The following is a 23278-nucleotide window of genomic DNA, read 5'->3' as shown; positions in this document are numbered from 1 at the left end:
AGTAACAACAACAATGATGAAAATAATAATAACAGTTATTATTATTATATAGGAGCACCTGGGCAGCTCAGTTGGTTAAGCATCTGACTCTTGATCTCAGCTCAGGTCTTGATCATAGGGTGGTGAGTTCAAGCCTCACATTGGGCTCCATGCTGGGCATGGAGTCTACTTACACAATAAAAACATAAAAATAACTATAAGTACTACTGATTGAGTCGTATGTGTGCTAGGCCATATATTCCTATATTCCTTTAATCTTCAAAACAACTCTATTATAATTATCTGAATTTTTCAGATGAGAACATTGAGGTTCAGAAAGGTTAGTGACTTTTCTAAGTTGCAAATGTGAGATTTGACTCTTATTTGTGCCTATTCTACTTTTAGGGAAATCATCTCAACATTTGAATGAAAAGATTGATGTTTTCAATACGTAAAAATATCTTCAGTACCTTCACAAATATAAAACTGTCTTAGGAATGAAGGTAGCCATGGTGTCAATATTTACAATGCTGACGTTCAGAAACAAGTGTCTGGTAGGAAGATAATTAAATTATGTACTAAGCGTATGTAAAATAAGTTTATAATATAGAAGGATGTTTACAATCTAGAGTTAGGGACACATGAAAATAATTGTTATGGAGTGTCATTTCATTGATGTAAAATGAAAGATAAAGTTGCATTTTCAAAAACACTGACAATAAAGATGATAATTAGAGATTCAAAGGTCCCAGATTTGCCAAAAAACAACCTCAGAAAAAAGAAAGTTGGAGGATTCGAATTTCCTGAATTAAAAACTTATTATAAAGATACAGTGATGGAGACTATGTGGTACTAGCATAAGAATAGACATATAGATCAACAGAATAGAATTGAAAGTCCAGAAATGAACCCTTACATTCATGCTCGACTGATATTTAACAAAATTGCCAAGATCATTTCATTAGGGAAAGAAGAGTCTCTTCAACAAGTGTTGCTGGATGCCTGCATAGCTACATTGGGAAGGATGGAGTTGGACCCTTTCCTTAGGCCATATACAAAAATTAACTCAAAATGGGTCAAAGACTTAAATGCAACCACTTGAATCATACAACTCTTAGAAAAAAATAAAATAAATCTCTATGACCTTGGAATAGGCCATGGTTTCTTAGATATGATACCAACAGCACAACCAACAAATGAAAAAATAAATTGGACGTCATCAAAATTGAAAACTCTTGTGCTTCAAGACACCAAGAAAGTGAAAAGACAGCCCACAAAACTGCAAATTATGTATCTAATAAGAGACTTGTGTCTAGAATATACAAGGAGCTCTTATAGCTCAACAATAAAATGACAATCCAATTTAAAAAGGCAAAGGATCTGAAAAGGCATTTCTCCAAAAAAGATATACGAATGGCCAATAAGCACATGAAAAGATTCTCAACATCATTAGGCATCAGCAAAACATACATCAAACCGCGATGGGATACCACTTCACACCCACTAGGATGGCTAGAATCCAACAGACAGATAATAACGAGTGTTGGCAAGGATGTGCAAAGATTGGAACTCTCATCCATTGCTGGTGGGAATGTAAAACGGTACAGTCTGGCAGTTCCTCAAACAGTTGAATCTAGAGTTACCATATGACCCGGCAATTCCACTTCTATGTATATACCCAAGAGAAATGAAAATGCATGTTCACACAAAACCGGTTCATGAATGTTCATAGAGCATTATTCAAAATTGCCCCCAAATGGAAATGAGTCCAATGTCCATCAAGTGATGAAGAGGTGAATGAGATGTGTTACATCCGTACCATGGAATATTATTCAGCCATGTTATGAGCTGAATTGTGTTCCCCCTCCAATTCGTATATTAAAGCCCCAAACCCCTCAAGTGACTGCATTGGAAATAGGGCCTTTAAGGAGGTGATTAAGGTTAATGAGGTCATAAGGGTCAAGCCCTAATCCCATAGAACTGGTACTGTCCTAAGAAGAGGAAGAGATACAAAGCTCTCCCTCCGCTGTATGAAGATCGAGCTGGGAGGCAGCTTCCGCAAGCCTGTAGGAGAGCTCTCACCAGAACCTGACCATGTCAGCACTCTGATCTCCAACTCCCCGCCTCCAGCACTGTGGGAAAATATCTGTTGTTTAAGCCGGCTAGTCTGTGGTATGTTGTTACGGCAGCCTAAGCTGACTAATACAAGCCATAAAAAGAAATGAAGTATAGATAAATGCTATGACATGGATGGACCTTGAAAACATTGTGCTGAGTGAAATAAACCAGTCACGAAGGCAACTCTACAGAGACGGAAAGTAGATTAGTGGTTGTCTGGGCCTGGGAGGAAGGGGGGGTCTTGGGGAGTTATGGCTAAGGGGAGTAGGGTTTCTTTGTGACATGATGAAAAGATGCTAAAATTTATTGCAGTCATGGTTGCAAATTCTGTGAAAATACTAAAAGCCACTGCTTTGTACACTTTGAATTGTATGACATATGAATTATATCTCAATAAAGCTTTTTTTAAGAAAGAAGGACAACCATTCAATAGTGGTCATCTGTGGGTGGTAAGACTTACATTGACCAACTTTTTTGTTCAATTTTCCACAAAGGGCAATTATTGCTTCTTTTTTGCAAGAATTACTTTTATAATCAGTTAAGAAGAAAGTTACTTTCAAAAATTCCTTGAAAACAAAGGCCAGCAGTATTCTCCTTTCTTCAAGGCTGATAAAACTCACACCTTTGCAAAAGTCAGATACCCCCAATGAAAACTCCCCCTCGACCAGGCTTCTCAGTGTTCCTTGTTCTTTCATATACACAATCTCATGTGAAATTCCCAACCTCTGTGTTGTAAACAAGGCAGATAGATGCCTGTTTTCTTTCTGAATGTATTTATATCTCGCTTTCTCCCTAAAAGGATTTGAGATACTTCATGACAAAATATGGTAATAAAAATAGAAGGAAAAAAAAAAAGAAAAAAGGAAAAGTCCAAAGAGAAATGAATTCTGATGCACTAGCCCAAAAAGCCATTAAGCCGTTACACAAGATCTTTAAATTGAACTCTGAGGTTCCCGGCAGACAAGGTAAACAGGGAAAGTTAGGGAAGAAGCAAACCATTTCCTCAAGGGAAGCAACATTTTTCTGGCACCATGTGCTGTATAACATTTCTCATATGAGGACTTATTTTTGTAAAAGGATTCAGATGGAGTTTGACCCTAACAACATTTTTACGGAAGATGCCAAAGTACATTTAATATGGCTGTTTCCTAGAGCTACCCTGCTTTCGTAAGCCAAACATACACGGTTTTGTAAGCCAAAGATATGGCAAATTCAGGTTAAATCTAAATCTTAGAGGACCTGAGTTTATCTGATCTAATCCAGTGGTTTTTATCTTTGTAAACTGCCACCTACAATAAGAAATACAATTTATATTGCTTTAATAGTACACACACACACACATACACACCTGAAACTAAACTTTCACCTATGAGCATTCCCTTATTATAAGCAATACATACTAATATTTTCTGGATCTATGCTTTTATTTTTTAAAGATTTTATTTATTTATTGTAGGGAGAGATAGAGAGAGAGCACGAACAGGGGGAGGGGCAGAGGGCGAAAGAGAGAGAATCCCAAGCATATGCCACACTGAGTGCGGAGCCCCACTCGGGGCCGGATCTCAGGACCCTGAGATCACAACCTAAGCCAAAATCAAGAGTTGGACACTCAACCGACTGAGCCACTCAGGCACCCCTACTCTTTTATTTTTTACATTCTGTGGCAACCCACCAATCGATTTCACCATCCACAGTGGGAAAACAGCTCCAATATGCTTCAAAAGCCGTATGGTTTACAGTAGTCACTGATCGTTACTGAGCACCTAATGTGTATGAGGCATTGGACTGAGCATGTTACACGCACTGTCTCATATGGGTCTCTTTGGGATCCAGTGAGGGGAGTACCTTTATCATTTCCATTGTACAGATGAAGAAACTAAAACATAGAGAGGTTCAGTAACTTGCTCAAGGTCACAGAGCCAGTGAGAATCTGCAGGTAAGCGTGAGCTCAAATCTTTTAACTCAAATCACCTCTCAGTTGGACTTTTAGAGGGGTGTTAATCTCATTTCACAGTTAAAAGATGGAAGATCAGAAAGGTTAAGTGCCTTGCTCAAAGACACACAGCTAGGAAGCTTCCAAGCAGGGTTTGAAGGTACATCTTGGGACTCCAAGCCCTGGACTTTTTCTGCCATTATTACCTGCTCTCTCTGGATAGCTTCAAACATCACTTTGAAACCTCTTAAGAGACGAATCTCTAGATGCCATGAAAAGCAAATGAGGGCAACTCCAATGCACATGGCAACAGGAAGATGTTACATAAGACTCAATTTCTGCTACCTCTCTCCTACTTGGATGGGACAAAATAAGGCACTTTTTAAAAGTTTTTCTAGGGGCACCTGGGTGGATCGGTCAGTTAGGCGTCTGCCTTCAGCTCAATTCATGATTCCAGGGGCCTGGGATCGAGCCCCACATCAGTCTCCCTGCTCAGCAGGGAACCTGCTTCTCCCTCTCCCTCTGCCATCCCTGCCTGCACCCCCACCCCTCCACCTGTGTTTTCTGGCTCTAGAGAAATAAAAATCTTAAAAAATCTTAAAAAAAAAAAGTTTTTCTGTATACCAAAGTATTAGTGACAGCATTGGTGGGTAACTTTTTCTGATCTCTTGATGCTTTTCTGTATTTTCATCATGAGAATGTATTACTTCAATAAGGGGACAGTTTTTAAATTAGCTTAAAAGGAATCAGCCTGTCCTTCTTAACATCTAGCTTCCATAGCTCTTTACCTTGAAAATTTTCCATGTCCTGGACTAATGAGAGTTGAATCTGGAAATTGGCAAGACACTTTAGCTATTCAGATCCTAAATTTAGATCCTAAGGGCAAATACCATGCGTCAACAGGGCTGTACTGGCGCTCGCAGGGAGAAGGCGGGACAATTAAGCGGGTGGGACCACTGCCCTTCAAACCAGGCTAACAGGCATAGAGGGACATGTGCTTCTTGCCCTCAGTGATTTAATCAGAGGTTGGATCCTGATGGATTTCGTATGAAACCAAACACCAACAGATTTCTCCTGAGCATTTGAACTCCATAAATAACTCTGTGCATTGCAGCATAATGAGGTGGGAGAGAGGAAGGACTCTGGAATCTAGCTGTCTGGCTTTGCTACTTCTTTGCTGTGGGGCCCTTGCTACACTGTTCAGCCTCTTTATGCCTCAGTTTCTTCATCTATAAAATGGAGACCGCAGTAGTACCTGCTTCACAGGGCTGCTGCAAAGACTGAGTCCCCGTTATGGAAACACTTGGAAAAGTGTTTGCCTCATAGCAAGCACACAGTGAATATGAACACCCTGTGTTATGATTTCAGAAAACATAAATAATCAAAAAAGGAAAGTGAAAACCCAAACAGGCAGAAATCAATCAACCCATCAATCACCAGCATTACTACCACTTAGAAATAATCACTATACCGGGGTGCCTGGCTGGGTCAGCTGGAGAAGCATGTGACCCTTGATCTCAGGGTTGTGAGTTTGAACCCCACGTTGGGTGTAGAGATTACTAAAAAAAAGAAATAAACTTAAAAAAACCCACAATTAACATTTTAGGATTATATTCTAGTAGACTTTTCTCTTTGTCCATTTATATATTATATGTAAGCATATGCCTTCCCTTTATTTGTTTGTGTGTTTGCTTGCTTGCTTGGAAACAGTTCCATTTACTTGTCCTTGGAGTGTTTAGCAAGCTAGATAATTTGGGAAGGGGATTATGAAACACAGATTCACTCATTAATCGACAGACATTTCTTGAGCATCTACCATGTGCTGGACACTGTTCTAGGTGCTAGGGATAGAGAAGTGAACAAAACAGGAAAGAACAAAAAAGTCCCTGCTGTTACAGAATTTAAATTGTATGGTTACACAGGCAATAAACAAAATAAATCTTTAAAATCCTGGGTGATTCAGAAGAATTAAACATTTGGAAAAAATTCTGAGTACGTTATGTGTACTATGTAGTCAAAGACAATTTGTAGAGAAACTCGTACAGTTAACTACAACGTATATGCAGCCCCGTGTAACATACACAGGAAACATGGCGCCCAGCCATCTGGGACTCAGCTTCCTCCAGATCCTTCATCACAGCCTGAAGGGCAGCCATGACATGTTTCTTTATTCCTGTGAGGCTGCAAAGAAGGGGTGGCACCCACACCAAGTTCTTGATCTATGCCCACCAGACACGGCATGTTGTAATAAAAGTCTGGAAGCGGTCAGCTCTTTTTGAATCACCCTGCAGAGAACATGCCGGATGGGGACAAGCAGGGCAGGGGGGTGGGGAAGCAAGGGTGGTCAAACAAGAGGACTCTCTAAGGAGGTGACATTAAGCTGACAGTCATGGAGGTGATACAGCATCAGCCATCAGGATATTTGGGATCTGCGCCTTCATTTTTTTCTCTCAGTTTCTTTTTTAAAGATTTATTTATTTATTTGGGGGGTGAGGGTGAGGGGCAGAGGGAGAGAGAGAATCTTAAGCAGACTCCCTGCTGAGCAAGGAGCCCAACGTGGGGCTTGATCTCACGACCCTGAGATCATGACCTGAGCCGAAATCAAGCGTCAGACGTTTAACCCACTGAGCCACCCAGGGGCCCCCTTCTTCTCTCAGTTTTTTATTGTGGTAAAATGCACATAAAACTTACCATGTTAACCATTTTTAGGTGTACTGTTCAGTGGTATTAAGTATCTTCATACTTGTTGTGCAACCATCACTACCATCCGTCCCCGTGACTGTTTTCATCTTGCAAAAACTGAGACTCTGTGCCCATTAAACAAGAACTCCCCATTCTCCCCTCCACTCAGCCCCTGGCAACCACTGTTCTATTTTCCATCTCTATGAATTTGACTACTCTGAGTACCTCTTGGAAGTGGAGCCATACAATCTTCGTCCTTTTGTGACAGGCTTATTTCACTCAGCACAGTGCCGTCAAGATTCATCCGTGTTATAGCGGGTGTCAAACTTCCTTCCTTTTTAAAGCTGAATGATATTTCACTCTATGTAGAGACCACATTTTCCTTATCCATTCATTTATTGATTGACACGTGGGGTGCTTCCACCTTTTGGCTATTGTGAATAATGCTGCTGTGAATATGGGGGCACAAATACCCCTTCAAGATTCTGCTTTCCGTTCTTTGGTGTACATAACCAGAAGTGGAATTGCTGAATCATACGGTGATTCCTTTTTAAATTTTTTTAAGGAACCACTTTGGCTGTTTTACCATTTTACATTCCTACCAACAATGCATAAGGACTCCCAATTCTCCATATCCTCACAAGTATGTGTTATCTTCTGGGGGATTTTTGATAGTATCCATCCTGTACCTTTTAAATTTTTTTTGTAGCAGCTTTATCGAAGTATGAGTCACATACCATACAATTCGCCTATTTAAAGCACACAATTCAATGGTTTTCAGTAGAGTCACAGATGTGTGTAATCATCACCACAATCAATTTTCCTTTTCCTTACCCTAAAACGAAACCCCATACCCTTTTGCTATTCCCCCCCATTCCCCCAGCCCTAGGCAACCACTGATCTACTTTCTGTCTCTGTGGATTTGCCTATTCTGGACATTTCATAGAAATGAAATCATATAATATGTGGTCTTTTTGATGTCTGGCTCTTTGCACTTAGCATAATGATGTCAAGGTTCATCCACGTAGGAGCAGGCATCCATCCTCCATTCCTTCTCATAGTGTGGTCTTCATTTCTGCATTGAACGCCTTTCGAGCTTTTGGAGAGCATGAATTCCAGACTTCTCCCTCAGCCTACCAGTCCATGGACTGACTGAAAAGAAGGTTGTGAGAACAGCAAGGCAGTATGATGTTTTGGAAAGTTCTAAATTTCCTCAGTTCTGCCACTTATCATCTGTGTGACCAAAGGTGAGTGACTTAACCTCTGAGACACTCTCCTCCCCTGAAAGATAGGGGTAATACTAGTTTGTACTAGTTGAATTTATTGTGACGATTAGAAATAATATCTGTAAGGTACCTGGCACATCAGAGACATTCAATAAATCGAGCTTTCGTGAGGACCATGGATCTTTGCAGACCATCAGGGTTTGGCAGTTAAGGATATAGGCAACACCACCCTGCAGGCCAAAACACCACACAGCAGGAGCAAGTTCCCATTGCCCTCCCTTTGTTAGCTCCAACTTTCATTCAGAGTCACCCCTGAGTGTGACGGACGCAAATATGGTGATAAGAAAATCTCTCAATCTAGGCTCCCACTCCTCAAATATATGATCAAACAAAAATCTCCTTTTTAACATCCCTGTGCTTTCTCCCCAAACTCTCCTAAATGGCCAAATACCCAATCCATCCTTTCCTCTTCCCCCTCTCAACATCTAAACCTCCCCAGTTACCCTCTGGCCCTCAACTATCCCACCCTACTCTCCCCAACAAATGCCCAGAATGTTCACCATCTTATTGTTCTTGCCTTCAGTCTTGAGACCAAACTCCCAAGACCAACGATCACCACCAAGACAACAGCAAGTTTTCCAAAGTTTGCATTTGCTCAGCAATAGGCCTCTTGCCCAGGGGGCAGGAGATTCTACAGCAAACACCTATGGGATTTCTTGTTTATAGAGATTTCCTGGTTTACTCCTTCAATTTTTCAAAGGAGAAAGCCAAGTCCATCTACCTGGTAAATTGAAGAGGTGGGCCAGGAACTCAGATCCCCTGAATTTTAATCCAAAAGAAATTGCATTAGTGAGAAGAGCCTTGCAAAGGAAGATTTTGAATCCAAAATCTATCCCTATTGCCGGGACCTTGCAACTAATCCACAGTATTAGGATTTTGCTGATGTGGTTACAACACATTCTCTACTAAGAATAAACCCATGTAATCACTTTCTCTGGCCTCTAGCCTGACACATCTTATAAATTTCCCCCCAGGGGTTGCTAATCTGCAGCCAGGATGGAGAAGCACTGCTATAGGTAAATTACCTGGAATAAAAATTTTATATATATTTCTTGGCAGTTTAAAAAGTATTACTAAAACCAACCACCAGTTATTGACTATTCACTCTGTGCCAGGGGTCTATGTAATAGCATACAATGGTATTTAATCGTATTTGATCCCCACAAGAGCCCTCTGCAATAGGCCCTAATTGTCCCCATTATAACAGACGAGCAAACTGGGCCTTGAGAGGATGAGCAACTGGCCCATGACCTCACTGATGGTGAGTGGCAGGACCCCGGTTCTTTCAGACCACAAAGCCAATTGTCTTAATAGCAACAGTATTAGCCATATATGGCTAATCATTCATTGATCACTTCTTATTATGAGCCAGGCATTTAGTCCTCCCCAAGGGTTGTTCCTCATATCAGCATTTCTACTTTATTGCCCCTCAAACTGAGTGAGAGAGATTAAGCAACCTGCACAAGGTTACAGCCATTGGTAAATGGAAAACTTAATCCAATCTGGTTCCAAGAGACTTCCAGAAATTGGGAGGTTTATCTAGATCCTACCAAAGCATTCTGTATCTAGAGAACTACAAAGAAGAATGCTGGACGATCAGATGAAGGAACGGAAGCTACGGAAGTTGGAAACATCCGTTTACATAAACTTAAATTTGGGATCTTGAACTTGTGGGGCAGACCATTTAAAAAAAGGAAATCACCCGTTACTTTAGTTTTTAATTTCAGCAGAATAGTAGGGGATCTTTAAGCATTTCAATAAAAGGCATGTCCTAGCTGTGCAGACTTTGACAAATTTTTAATGAAAAAATATGTATGAAAGTTGGTGTCATCCAAACATCTCCACCCACTGATGAGTCTTAAAACAGAACCAATGAAAGTAATACCAAGGCATGAAGTCACTAGATTTCTTTTAATCAAATATTTATTTCTTTCACAGGTTAAAATGGAGAAGGAACTAAGGTTTGAGGAGATATAAGAGAAAAAAATTAAGGTGAAAGTGACACCTTAGAGATATTGATATAGTTCTTAAAGAGCCATGGTATTAAAAAATAAATAAAGAGCCATGGTATTATCAAAGTGATGACCTCATTTCAAATTATTCCCAAGGCATAATCATTCTCATTTTACAAGTAGGGAAAACGAAACACTAAGATTACATCACCCATCAAAGTTCCAAAGTGGGCTGGTGGCATTAAGTGCAAATTGATGCAACAGTTTTGGATGACAATATGGTGGTCACTGTCTAAACTTAATATACGCACGTCCTTTGAACCAGTGATTTCATTCCTACGACTTTATCCTATAAAAATACTTCTATAAGTAAGCAAGAATAAATCTACAAAAACGTCCATGGAAGCATTGTTCATAATACATGCTGAATATCCATTTATAGGGATTGGCTTAAAAAAAAGTATGGTACAGGGGCGCCTGGGTGGCCCAGTCGTTAAGCGTCTGCCTTCGGCTCAGGGCGTGATCCTGGTGTTCTGGGATCGAGCCCCACATCAGGCTCCTCCCCTAGGAGCCTGCTTCTTCCTCTCCCACTCCCCCTACTGTGTTCCCTCTCTCGCTGGCTGTCTTTCTGTCAAATAAATAAATAAAATCTTAAAAAAAAAAAAAAGTATGGTACAGATTGATCATTTTTATGGACCCACAAAAACATTATGAGATAATCTATATATATTGGCAGGTGTGATACTGTGATTTATATTAAGAAATATGTATTTGTTTTCTTCTGCATTTCTGGCACAGAGCTCCTAAAAACCCTTGAATCTCCCAAGTGAGGAGGACTGTCGAAGGTGTCTTTTGTTATGTTAATGAAAGACTTTTGGACTCACCCAACGATGGCTGGTTGCCAGGAAAACCAACCATGTGACTAGAGGATTAGAACTTTCAGTCTCACCCCTCTGACCTCCAGGGAGGGGAAGGATGCTGGAGGTTGAATCAATCACCAATGGCCAATGATTTAATCAAATGTGCCTATCCAACAAAGACTCCATGAAAACCCAAAGGACAGGGTTCAGAGACTTCCAGACGGGGATGCCAGAACAATTCCATGTGCCACCATGCCAAGCCCTAAACTCTGTGAGGACAGAAGTTCTTTTGTTGGGGACCTCTCTCTCTCTCCCTTTTATCTCTCCATCTGGCTGCTGATTCGTATCCTTTAATATATCCTCTGTAATAAACCAGTAATCTAGTGAGTAAGCTAGTTTCCTGAGTTCTGCGAGCTGCCCCAGAAAATTAATTGAATCCAAGGATGGGGTTATGGGAAGCTCCAAACTGCCCCACTCAGTCAGAAGCACGGGTAACAATTTGGATTTGGGATTGTCTGAAGAGGGGTGGTCCTGCACCACAGAGCCCTCAATCTGTGGGGTCTGATGCTATCTCTGGGTCGATAAGTGTCAGAGTTGAGTTGAATCAGAGAATTGTTTCTCGGTGGTGTAGAAAGCCCCCCCCCAACATGTTGGAATTGGTATTAGAATTTCCAGCATGTAAAGATGTCAATGATACGTTCCCAAGTGAAGGAAAAAGCATGTTGCAGTACAACGTATATAATATGGTTCCATGTTTATAAATATATATGCATATATATTTATATATAGATGAAGAAACCCGAGGGGTCGACCCACTTAATAGTAATTGCCTCTGGAAAATAAGTCACTGATTATTATTATTATTATTTAAGATTTTATTTATTTATTTGACAGAGAGACAGCCAGTGAGAGAGGGAACACAAGCAGGGGGAGTGGGAGAGGAAGAAGCAGGCTCCCATTGGAGAAGCCTGATGTGGGGCTCGATCCCATAACGCCGGGATCACGCCCTGAGCCGAAGGCAGACGCTTAACCACTGTGCCACCCAGGTGCCCCAAGTCACTGATTATTTTAACATGTATCATTGTTATGTGACAGATTATGCTTGTTAGTCACAATGGGCTATAGCTAATGCCAGAATCCACCTCTTGAGCCACAGGCTAGTGTTCTCTGCACCCGGCTATCCTCTTTGGTGGTGAAGTTCTTCCCTACTCCTCATCTGTAGCTGGGCAGTGTATTTGGAAGGAGGGAGAAAAGAACATCCTCATCCTTATCCACTTACCCCTGTCTTCCTGCTCGAATGGATATGTCTCCCAGAAACATGTTTATAGATCCTGCAGCCTTTGGACTAGGAATTCAGCCTTCCCTATCTCCAAACCTCCCCTATTCAGTGGTCTGTGGCTGTTTCAGTGTTAGCATGCAGGGTGGAAGGCATGGCCAGATGCTGCCCACCGTCTAGCCTGGGGGTCCTGGTACCCTGCTGGGAAGCTTGGCACTGGACCAACATGCACTTTTGGGCACACAGTTTCAAGTAGCTGGACAACATGGCATGAGATGGCCTTAGGTTCCCTGGCATCAGGCAGATCTGGGTTCGAGTTCCTGGTCTTGCCCTACTGGCTGTGACCTTGTGTGAGTCATAGTCTCCCTGCCCTGGTTTCCACATCTGTACAATGGAGATAATGTCCTTTCTCTGACAGAGGAGGTGTGAGGGTACATGGAAACATAAGGTGCTTAGTACAGTGTCTGGCATATGGTATGTGCCCAATAAACTACAGCTACTTCTTAGTTTCAGATATCCTTCTCTGCTCTAAGAACTAAGTTCCAGGGGTATCCTAAGGTCAGGTGGTGTGGCCAAGATGAGGTACTTATTTTAAGACTATCCTTAAAACCTAATCCTAACAGTTAAGATTTGTCATTGCAATCTAAACTTAAAATATTAGATTTAAAGTCAGAAAAAGAAATGTCTCTGATTTCTACCCTGACCCCCACCCTAGGCTTTGTCTTTTCCTAGTGTCCTCTTAACGAAAGAAAAAAAATCTCAGTTCCAGGAATAAGTGTGCTTCCAAGAACATTTTTCATCTTGAAGACACAATTAAATAATACAATGATCCTATTTTCTTCATTGTTGTGGCTTCTAGGAAGCTCAGAGCCTATTTCTATTTATTATAGGAACATTCTAGAGGTTATTATTCACATTGCATAATGTATTAGGGAAGGGCCCAGTTGTTTCCTGAACAACTAGCTTGTCTTTTTTCTTACAGTCACTGTGAATTATGTAACAAATCCTATTTCCCTCTTTGTTTTCTCTCTAAAAAATCTTCAGCAAGTATAGGACTTGGAGTAAGTATTTTGCTTACTACATTTTGTGGCTTAACTTTTTCTCGACTTTTAATTTTTCCCCAACCCAATTACCACATTTATCTAAAAATGTTATATTGTACAAGTTTCTGTAAGATACTGTGAAGCACTCTTGGAATGAGGTAGGGAATAAACAGGTAAGCAAACAAAAGTAAATAATCTATTTCCTTTGACAGGTCAACCTCCTCCATCCCTTTCTTTAAAATACCAACAAGAAGTGATAAAGTCATTTAAAAAGTATTTACATATACATGAAGAATACACACACAGGAAAATGTAACCCAATGTTATAGGAACAATTTCTATAGCTTCTTTCTTCCTACTCATACTAGATTTCCAAATAAAATACGGCCATTCAATTACAAGGCACATTTGAAAACAATTACTGAGTATACGAAGCTAAGAATACACTATTAATCGAGAAGGGATTTTTGACCACATCTCAAAAATGACTTAGGCATCTTGTTTGGAATTATATTGGCTGCAATTCCAGTCACACACATTTTAAAATAATTCCGGCAACTGTCCCGATGGATAGAGACTTGAGGATAACTTCACACCATTTCTGTCCTAGAAGAAAATCCTGTTTGGGAGGGCCTCTGACTCAGTGTAACGTGAGACGAGCTATATATGACCACGACTCTACCCTGACAGCTGACACTATTCTCCCTCAGACCTCCTGTCTGCACCAAGGTTGCTTCAAGAAATGAACTTGGCAAAATGTATTCATACTATAAATACCAAACACAATATGGGTACAATGGCATCCACTCAAAAAATCTATTACGTTTGTTTGTTGGATTTGTACACAGATCAGTTTGCGGGTTTTTTAGATAAAGTTGAGAAACCATTTTTATTTGCAATCATTCCATTTTTTTCTTTACTACAAGTGTAAAGGAGAATTATCATGGGCTTAACATTAATTGCTTCATCAGAGGTCTTTGGGGTCTAATTACAGTGTCACCTTGGCTGGGGGGGATTTATTTTCTAAACCTTCACATTACCCAAATTCATAAGGTTAAGTAAGTAATTTGGTAGTGCCCGAATGTAAGAAAATGAAGGGAACAATTTCCCTTGGTGGGCAGATTGTACCATTTCTAGCAACTCAGCCCTTACTTAGGGGCTCCAGTCAACACAAACAGCAAGAACCCAAGGCCTAGGTCATAAGAAATAGGACAAGCCATGTGTCATGTTCAGGAGGATTCCTGAGAGGTTTGGTCTGACAGCATAACCCAAGGGAGCATTTTCTCTCTCCGTGTCTTTCCCCGGTAAATGTTAGGATGCTGGACAGTAAAAGGGAACACTGGGGCCTCCTCTGGCTGTGTGACCTTGGGCAAGTCCCTCTACCTTCTTGGGCCTCTACTAATTCATCTGTAAAATGAAGCCCAGAGCTCCATCCACCATACGTGTGTAGACTGCATGCTCTTTGCCAGGCCCTGTGCTAAGCTGGGGGCACCACAATGAACAAGACAAACACAGTCCCCTCATGGAACCGCGTGGAACTTAGAGTCTAGTGGAGGAAAGCAACAAGGTTGTTTAAAAGCACACACATATTTTAATAATACTAATCATGACAATAACCAGCATTTGTGGGAACGATGTGCCAGGACTTGTTCTAAAGATCATCTCTTGTAACATTTTAACAACTACCAGATGAGACAGGTACCATCATCAGTCCCATTTTGTACACGGGACAACTGAGGCTTAATGAAGTTAACTACATCAGGGTCACACACATTCCAAAATGCTGTCCTTTACCCACTGCACTGTACCGCCTTCCTTCTTAGCGGACTACAGTTCTGGGGACAGTGTTTAGAATTGGCTTTTTCCCCTGAAGGCCATTTCAGTCTTATTGTAAATGGGAAATTTATCCATGAGTTCCCACTGGGGCATTTCCTGAACTCCATCTTGTTTGGAAAGGATGGCTCCTTCTGGAGCCCTGCAAAGGCCGCAAGGGATGCAAGCAGCAGGTGGCCAACATGGGACTGCTTTCACTCTGTCCCTCCGCTGCCGGCTGTATGACACACATGAAATCCCGGCTGCTCTCCCTGCTACACAGCAAGCCAAATCAATCTGTCAACAGACAGCAAATCAACTCAAAAGAATAAGAAACAACGGAAATAAATAGGCACGCTGCTCTTTCCCTGACCTTTAAACTGATTACAGCCTTGATTGTCTTCCAATTGTGAAGTGAAATGAAACGGCAGTTGTGCATGGAGGAGAGGCCGGCCCTGAGCCTGCCAGGAACAGCTCAAGCTGCTTCCTAGCAAGGGTTAAACTGTAACACGGCTTGAACACTGCCAATCTGATGAGCTCTTACTCAGCACCAGGCCCTGTACCCCAGGCAGTGTACATAGGCTCGTTTAAGCCTCAGGACTGGACCTGCTCATCAATTTCCTCACTCGATCATTCCACCAATATTTATTTGGTGCTCGCTTTGTGCCGGGCACTGTCCTAGGACAGGTCTTTGTCCTCAGGAAGCTTATACTTTAATAAGGAAGACACATAACTGCCAAGTAAACAAATAACAGAGGACTCCTCTTGCCCGGGGCTCAGGGCATGCAGGCTTAGAGGACTCCACATTTTATTTACTTTAATGTTTTTTTTATGAATTGCTCTATTTATTTTATTTTATTTTTTATTTTGGAGGACTCCATATTTTATTTTATTTATTTATTTATTAAAAATATTTTATTTGGGGGCACCTGAGTGACTCAGTCATTAAACGTCTGCCTTCGGCTCAGGTCGTGATCCCAGGGTCCTGGGATCCAGCCCCACATTGGCTCCCTGCTTGGCAGGAAGCCTGCTTCTCCCTCTCCCACTCCCCCTGCTTGTGTTCCCACTCTCACTGTGTCTCTCTCTGTCAAATAAATAAAATCTTTTAAAAATTATTTATTTATTTATTTATTCATGAGAGACAGAGAGAAAGGCAGAGGGAGAAGCAGGCTCCCCATGAAGCAGGGAGCCTGATGCGGAACTTGATCCCAGAACCCTGGGATCATGACCCGAGCCGAAGGCAGATGCTTAACCGACTGAGCCATCCAGGTGCCCCAGGATTCCACATTTGAAAGAGAGCATGAAACAACTGCAGACTCGGCTCCTCCTTAGGGTATCTGGCTGACCTCTGGCTGACCAGGAGAACCTGGAAACTTAATGTTACCCCAGATGTCTGGGGCTCAACCCAAAACCGTCAGGTCAGAACCTGTGGACGTGAGGCACTGGTATTTTTTGACTTATAATTTTGAAATAATTTTGACTTTACAGAAAAGTTGCAATAATCATCCACAGAACCCCCAAGTTCACCAGTAGTTTATACTGTGCCTTACTGTTTTCTCTCTGTGTATGCATATGTACATATGTGTGTTGCACATTCTTTTTTTCTGAATCATTTGAGGTTAAGCTACATATCATATCCTTTGATCCCTAAAACTTTCAGCATGTATCTTAAGAATGAGGTTTTTTTTTTTTTTTTTTTTTTTTAAAGATTGTGTTTTTGGGGCGCCTGGGTGGCTCAGTCAGTTAAGTGTCTGCCTTCGGCTCAGGTCATGATCTCAGGGTCCTGGAATTGAGCACCGCGTCGGCCTCCCTGCTAAGTGGGAGCCTGCTTCTCCCTCTCCCTCTGCAGCTCTCCCTGCTTGTGCTCTCTCTCACTCTCTCTCAAGTAAATAAATAAAATCTTTTTAAAAATGAGGAAATTTGATAGTGCTGTGTAGTTATTTATATAAAGGTATATTCAAAGTTTGCTAATTGTCTCAATAATGTCTTTCATAGAATTTTTTTCCCATCCAGGATTGAATCTAAGATCATGTGTTGTGTTTAGCTGTCATGTCCCCTTGGTTCTCCTTTAGTCTTGGTCTTTCTTGACACTGGCATTTTTTAAGAGTCCAAATCAGTTATTTTGGTGTGTGTCCTTCAATTTGGGTTTGTCCGATGTTTCCCCATGATTAGATTCAAGTTATGTGTTTTGACAGGAATAGTGCATAAGCATATGTGATGAGTGTCCTTCTTAGTACATCATACCAGGAGGCACATTATGTCAGCTTGTCCCAGTATTGGTATACTAGTTTTGAACACTTGGTGAAGGTGGGTCTGCCAGGTTTCTCTGATGCAAGGTTAATATTTTTCCCTTTGTTTAATGACTACTTTGTAGAGGGATATTTTGAGACTCTAAATATCATATTCCTCATCAAACTTTCACTCAATGGCTTTAGCAAGAACTGATGATTCTTGCCTGAGTTAATTATTTACTAATATGGTTACAAGTTGGTGACTTTTTAATATCGTTCTATTTCTAAATGTATTAGTTGGCTTTCTAATGTAAGGAAAACTACCTCTTCTCCCTATTTGTCAATGAGTTAAAATTCATTACTGTCACTGTTAAATTTTTTAAAAAGATTTATTTACTTATTTGAAAGAGAAAGAGTGCATGAGCAAGGGGAGGAGCAGAGAGAAAGAAAGGGGAAACAGACTCCCTGCTGAGCGAGGAGCCAGAAGATGCAGGGGCTCCATCTCATGACCTGAGCCAAAACCAAGAGTTGGATGCTTAACCAACTGAGTTACCCTGGCACCTCACTGTCACTGTTAATTTTGACACTTAAATTGTCCCATATTTGCTCAGTGAGACAAGCGAGAGCATGTATTCTTTTCCCATGTCCCCATCTTTATTTTCTGGCATAAGATGTTCTAGGCTTATCTTCTACTTTCCTTGCCCCAGCCCTGGAATCAGCCATTTCCCTAAGAAACTTTAATTCTGTTTAGAATGAAGGGTACTTAGAAACCAAGATCTGGGCACTAAGAGTGCTCATTGCTTCTAGAATTTTCTATCAATGGCACTGGTTTTACAGAACGCTCTGAAGGTGATTCAAATGTGCAGCCAGTATTAAGAACCATTGTCTATAAAGAACGGTCTCAATCATTACCTAAGTAGATGGCTCTGGGAAGGAAAGGGGAATAAGCAGTTGTAGGAGCAGTGGAGTAGTAGACCAGTGCAGTATGTGTCAAAGCATGGGTAAAGACACAATGAAGGGTAAAGGTCATGAAATTGATCTACTGGTCAAGTCCAGCATTTAAAAAAAAAAAAAATCAGGGGCGCCTGGGTAGCGCAGTCGTTAAAGCGTCTGCCTTCGGCTCAGGGCGTGATCCCGGCGTTCCGAGATTGAGTCCCACATCGGGCTCCTCTGCTGGGAGCCTGCTTCTTCCTCTCCCACTCCCCCTGCTTGTGTTCCCTCTCTCGCTGGCTGTCTCTGTCAAATAAATAAATAAAAAAAATCTTTAAAAAAAAAAATCAAAAATAAAACCTCACTAGAACAGGAGGGTGTGGGGCGCCTGGGTGGCTCAGTTGTTAGGCATCTGCCTTCAGCTCAGGTCATGATCGCAGGGTCCTGGGATCGAGCTCCACATCGGGCTCCCTGCTCAGCAGAAAGCCTGCTTCTCCCTCTCCCTCTCCCACTTGCCCTGCTGGTGTTCCCTCTCTCGCTGTGTCTCTCTGTCCAATAAATAAATAAAATCTTAAAAAAAAAAAAAGAACAGGAGGGTATGTATGAGATTGTAATATAAATTATAATAAATTTATTATAATGAATTTCTTACTGGGTCACAGCTTAAAAAGATTGAGAATTACTGGCTTAAAGAAGAGTACTGTGCTTTTCTCTCCTCTCTTAGACAAGAATGAGTGCTTCCCCCAACTCAAGCCCTAAGGCAAGGGAGGGCGAATCCAAGAGAACAACTAAAAAAGATTGGGGGTGTCTCATGATTTGGTTGAACATCTGCTTTAAGGGTAGATTTACATCTAGATCATTCCTCTATGTCTATCTGAGTAGGTTCAATGTGATCTGGGTAGGCACACTGGGGCAGAGAGAAGGAGGGCCATGGAGAAGTCTGCACGTCCACTATTGGTTTCCTGTGGGTCAGGTGGACGCTGGGAGGTAACCTGAACGATGTTCCTAATGCCCTGACCAAGAGGGCTGGGCCACTGGGTAAGGAGACCCCAAGAGTAGAAGGCTAAGAGTAGACTGGCAGAGGTGTAAGAGGTAGAGACAGAGCCAAATCCCCAGAGTGGTGTTCTTTTTTTTTTTTTTTTTTTTAAGATTTTATTTATTTACTTGACAGAGAGAGAGGCAGCCAGCGAGAGAGGGAACATAAGCAGGGGGAGTGGGAGAGGAAGAAGCAGGCTCCCAGCAGAGGAGCCTGATGTGGGGCTCGATCCCAGAACACCAGGATCATGCCCTGAGCCAAAGGCAGACACTTAAGGACTGAGCCACCCAGGGACAACCCCCCCCAGAGGGGTGTTCTGCCACCTACTGTTTCCCCCTCAGGTAGAATCATACGAAATACAGGAGTCAGAGAGTCATCATGGAGATGCCTGCCCACAGGACATGAGTGGTAGCCTTAGCCAGAGAAGCAGCAACCAAGGGAGGATCAAAATAGACAGTGAAGAGATGGATGCCCCTGTATCTCCTCCTTCCCACCCATCCCACTGGAGGAGAAAGGGATCCAGAAGAGGCAAGTGTAGAAGTGTGAAAGATCTAACACTTCTTTCCCCCACTCCCATCCCCACGAATGGAGGGCAGAGGGGGTTGAGTAAGCATTAAATTGGATCTGAGATTGAAATTTTAAACTAGACTGGGCTTTCTGAAATTAGAGCATACTGAAAAGACATGGAATCCACCCTATATGCCATGAAGGGATTGGAAAGAGAGGAAGCTTTTGTTTAGATTCCACCATGCTAAGATTGTTCAGTAGACTGGTTCCTGGTCTCTGGGGAAGGGCCTTTGAGGAGGTCATGCCCCAGGCCCGGAAGATGAGAAGTAGCTGGGGATGGGTGATTTGACAGAAAAAAAATAGAAAGTACAGAGTCTCCCAGGTGAGGGAGGCACTGGCATATGACAAGAACAGAAAAGTCTGGAAGGGCTGCAGCCTAGTGACGGGGACAGGTTCAGGGCAGGGTGGGGAGGTGAGAGGACTCCAAGTATGGATGGCCTGTAGCCTGCTGAGGTGAGGAGGATTCTTTTTTCATAAACTGTAAAGTACTATGAACTTATCTAAAAGATTCCAACCGAGCACCTCTTCCTACCTTGTCCAAATCCTGAAGGTAACTATCATTACTGTATTCTTCCACGCTGTTTAGACATCTCCATGTTTCCCTGTATATGCTTTTAATATGGATAAAAACTTACGGTTCTGTGATTCTTTTCCACTTAATAATATATCATTAGTCTTCTTCCATGTCGTTGGTTGAATAAATGATGCTAAATCCAGACCACGCAACTGTTAAACTGCTGCTCTCTAGTTGTTGACCAGAATGATGTTCTGAGTATGTTCAGTGACAAGGTAGATTATGTGACAGAATGTAATAATGTAGAATCCAGTGTTTAATAAAATATGAATGGATATTTATTTTACCTGTTTGCACTGGAAAAAGCATAGCAGGATATACGCCAAAATATTAACAGTGGAGGGATTTCTGTTTTTTCCCCCCTTGTTGGCTGTTTTTCTAATTTTCCTATTGTAAATATGTAGTAACTTAAAGTTTTATAATAAAAAGTGTGGAAAGCAAATAGGACAAAATGGTGACACTTGCATATGACAGGGTGCTTGTTACTCTTAGTACATCAGTGTGTGTGTGTGTGTGTGTGTGTGTGTGCACGCGCACGTGTTTAATTTCCCACAAAAGGGGAGAGGACAAGCATAATGCATCATTTCAGTTCAGACACATAATCAACAACTTAAAAAAGATAACCACCCATCTCACTGATGGACACTGTGCTTCCAAAATGAGGGGTTATCCTTGATGTCTTATAGCTTAACCAAAGAGACCTGCAGACACAGGATGACACTGAGTTTGTCCCTGAGTAAGGAAAATGCCCATGTAAATGATGTCACCTCACCCTGCTCATTCCAGAGCAGAATCTTAATATGCAGCCACTTTCCCCTCCACACAAACTGAGTTCCCTGCAGACACAAGGACCCGATAAGAACTCAGAGGGCTTCCTTCTTGAGCCTGGGCTAAGACGCAGGCTTTTCCTAAATAAACTAAGGACTGTGAATTAAACAACTGACCTTTCTGTTCCTGTTTGGCCCAGAAAATCTTGACTCGCTGGCGAATGTGCTTGTCTTCACGCAGTTTCTTCTGCCATTGACGCAAGTCTTGAATCTCAGGATCACACCGAACCTGGAAAACGCCCACAAAGCTTTAGTTCCTTTTCAAAAATACGTCTATACATTAGCTTGTTAACTCTGCATGGAAAATCATTTACAAATTAACTGGATAAACTTTGGATTCTAAGTGAATCCGTGTTCTAAATGATTTATCTAAACTCCTGAAGCTTATGTAAAATTTGAGTGTAAATGAGGTTGTGTAAGGATTTGCTGTAATAATGGTAGGTTGAGAACATTCTAGGTCTGTGCTGTCCAATAGAAATATGATTACAGCCACGTGTGAAAATTTAAATTTCCTTGCAGTTTCATTTTAAAAAGTAAAAATGAGCCAGTGAGATTATTTTTAAGAATATATTTAACCTCAAAGATCCAAAATAGTATTTCAACATGTTATGAATACAAAAATTATTTATGAGATATTTTACTCTCTGTTTTCCATACCAAGTCTTCAACATTTAGTATATTTTACAGTTACAGCACATCTCTGTTTGGGCTAGACGCATTTCAAGTGTTCAATGATGGCATATAACTGGTGGCTACCATATTGGTTCTAGAAGAATCACAGACAACGTATTAATCATAATTCTGTTTAACACCAATTAGTTAACACTAAGCGCCTACTGCATACTGGGCTTCGTGCTAGACATTGGCAATAAAGAGATTATTGATGATAATTTGAATTACTTAAGTATTATTTTATTATTCCATAGCTCATATTTATTGTGCAGTTATGTCCCAGGTGTTAAGTGTTTTACAAATTTAACCATCAGAACACCCAATAAGGCAAGAATGATTATGCCTATTTTATAGACGAAGAAACTCAGTTTAGGCAGCTTGCTGAGCTACAGAGCTAGGAAACGGTGTTGAGATTCAAACGTAGGCAGACTGTTTCAGTTGCCCTTGAGGGGCTGAGCATCCAGCAGGAGACACAGAGTATACAGGAATAAGATCAACAAAGTGTGATAAGAATAAGAATATCCATGAGTACAAGGGAATACAGGGGGGGAACTGAACTTAGCCTGGAGCGCTCAGGAAACACTTCATGGAGGAGATGACCCCTGGGCTGAGTTTCAAAGCATAACTAGAGTTAGCCATGGAGGGAAGGTGGGTAGAGTGTAATGGTGGTCCAGTTCTGCTTATTGTGATCATGTCACAAAGCCAGGGCCCAACCTCCTGCTCTTTTAGACCAGCACTGGATCTTGAGACTTCCTACTCTGGTCATTGGGATCCAAGCTTCTTGGATTAGTTTCTGAAGAGTCCTGTTGTCCTCCAGAAGCGTCCTCCCGTGGCTTTTTATAACTAGGAAACTTGTGGGGGCATGGGTGGGGGTAGGGCAGGCATTGTTGGGCTTGGGGTGATCGCAATCCCTTTTCCTTCTAGAAAGTTACTGGCTTCTTTATGCAAATTGATACCACGCACCCCAGAGCTCTACTCACTAAGAGGCATTTGGAGAGACGGCCTTATCGAAATCAAGAAAAATAAAGTCCTTCCTATTACTTCCTCTCCCAGGGCACGGGGTGCCTTGGTTGTCTTAAGAAAACTACACAAATGATTTTTTTTTCCAAAATAAAAAAGACAGATTGTTTCCTGCTGAACTTATAAATGATAGCTACACTTGCTTAAAGAAAAAGAAAATATACAATTTATCTATAAATATGTTTTTAAAATTACACATACAAAGGACCATATATGTATATATTTTGTAAGTATACTTGTGTGTATATACATATTAAGTACTTTGTATATAAAGTATACACACATGCCAGTTTAATGTTATGCAAATTTCAGAGATGGCCCTATATTAATGTCATAGAACATAAGGTCATCCCCCAAATCTTTTAAATTACAAGCTAATGTTTTTACAGTGTTTCCTAAAGTCTTATGATCAAAAGATTAGACACCTTCAACATCTCTGTTTTGTGGGCTGAGCAAGCCCAGACTCTCCTGGGCAGCTAA

The 23278-nt window shown here is 41.4% G+C and overlaps 1 protein-coding gene across 2 annotated transcripts in view; it reads right to left on the bottom strand.

Annotated features, from left to right (window-relative positions):
* IQCK (IQ motif containing K) overlaps positions 1–23278 on the bottom strand; it is a 117341-nt gene that overhangs the window by 13985 nt on the left and 80078 nt on the right. For both annotated transcript variants that reach the window (XM_026520222.4, XM_048224687.2), the window contains one exon: positions 21224–21335. In XM_026520222.4, coding sequence (XP_026376007.3) covers positions 21224–21335 — 112 coding nt within the window. The remainder of the gene's footprint in view (positions 1–21223; positions 21336–23278) is intronic.

Source organism: Ursus arctos, unplaced genomic scaffold, assembly GCF_023065955.2.
Source record: "Ursus arctos isolate Adak ecotype North America unplaced genomic scaffold, UrsArc2.0 scaffold_2, whole genome shotgun sequence".
In the NCBI taxonomy this organism is placed as follows: domain Eukaryota; kingdom Metazoa; phylum Chordata; class Mammalia; order Carnivora; family Ursidae; genus Ursus; species Ursus arctos.
The sequence above is the reverse complement of the archived record's forward strand: the minus strand, read 5'-3'. Positions and strand labels throughout refer to the sequence as shown.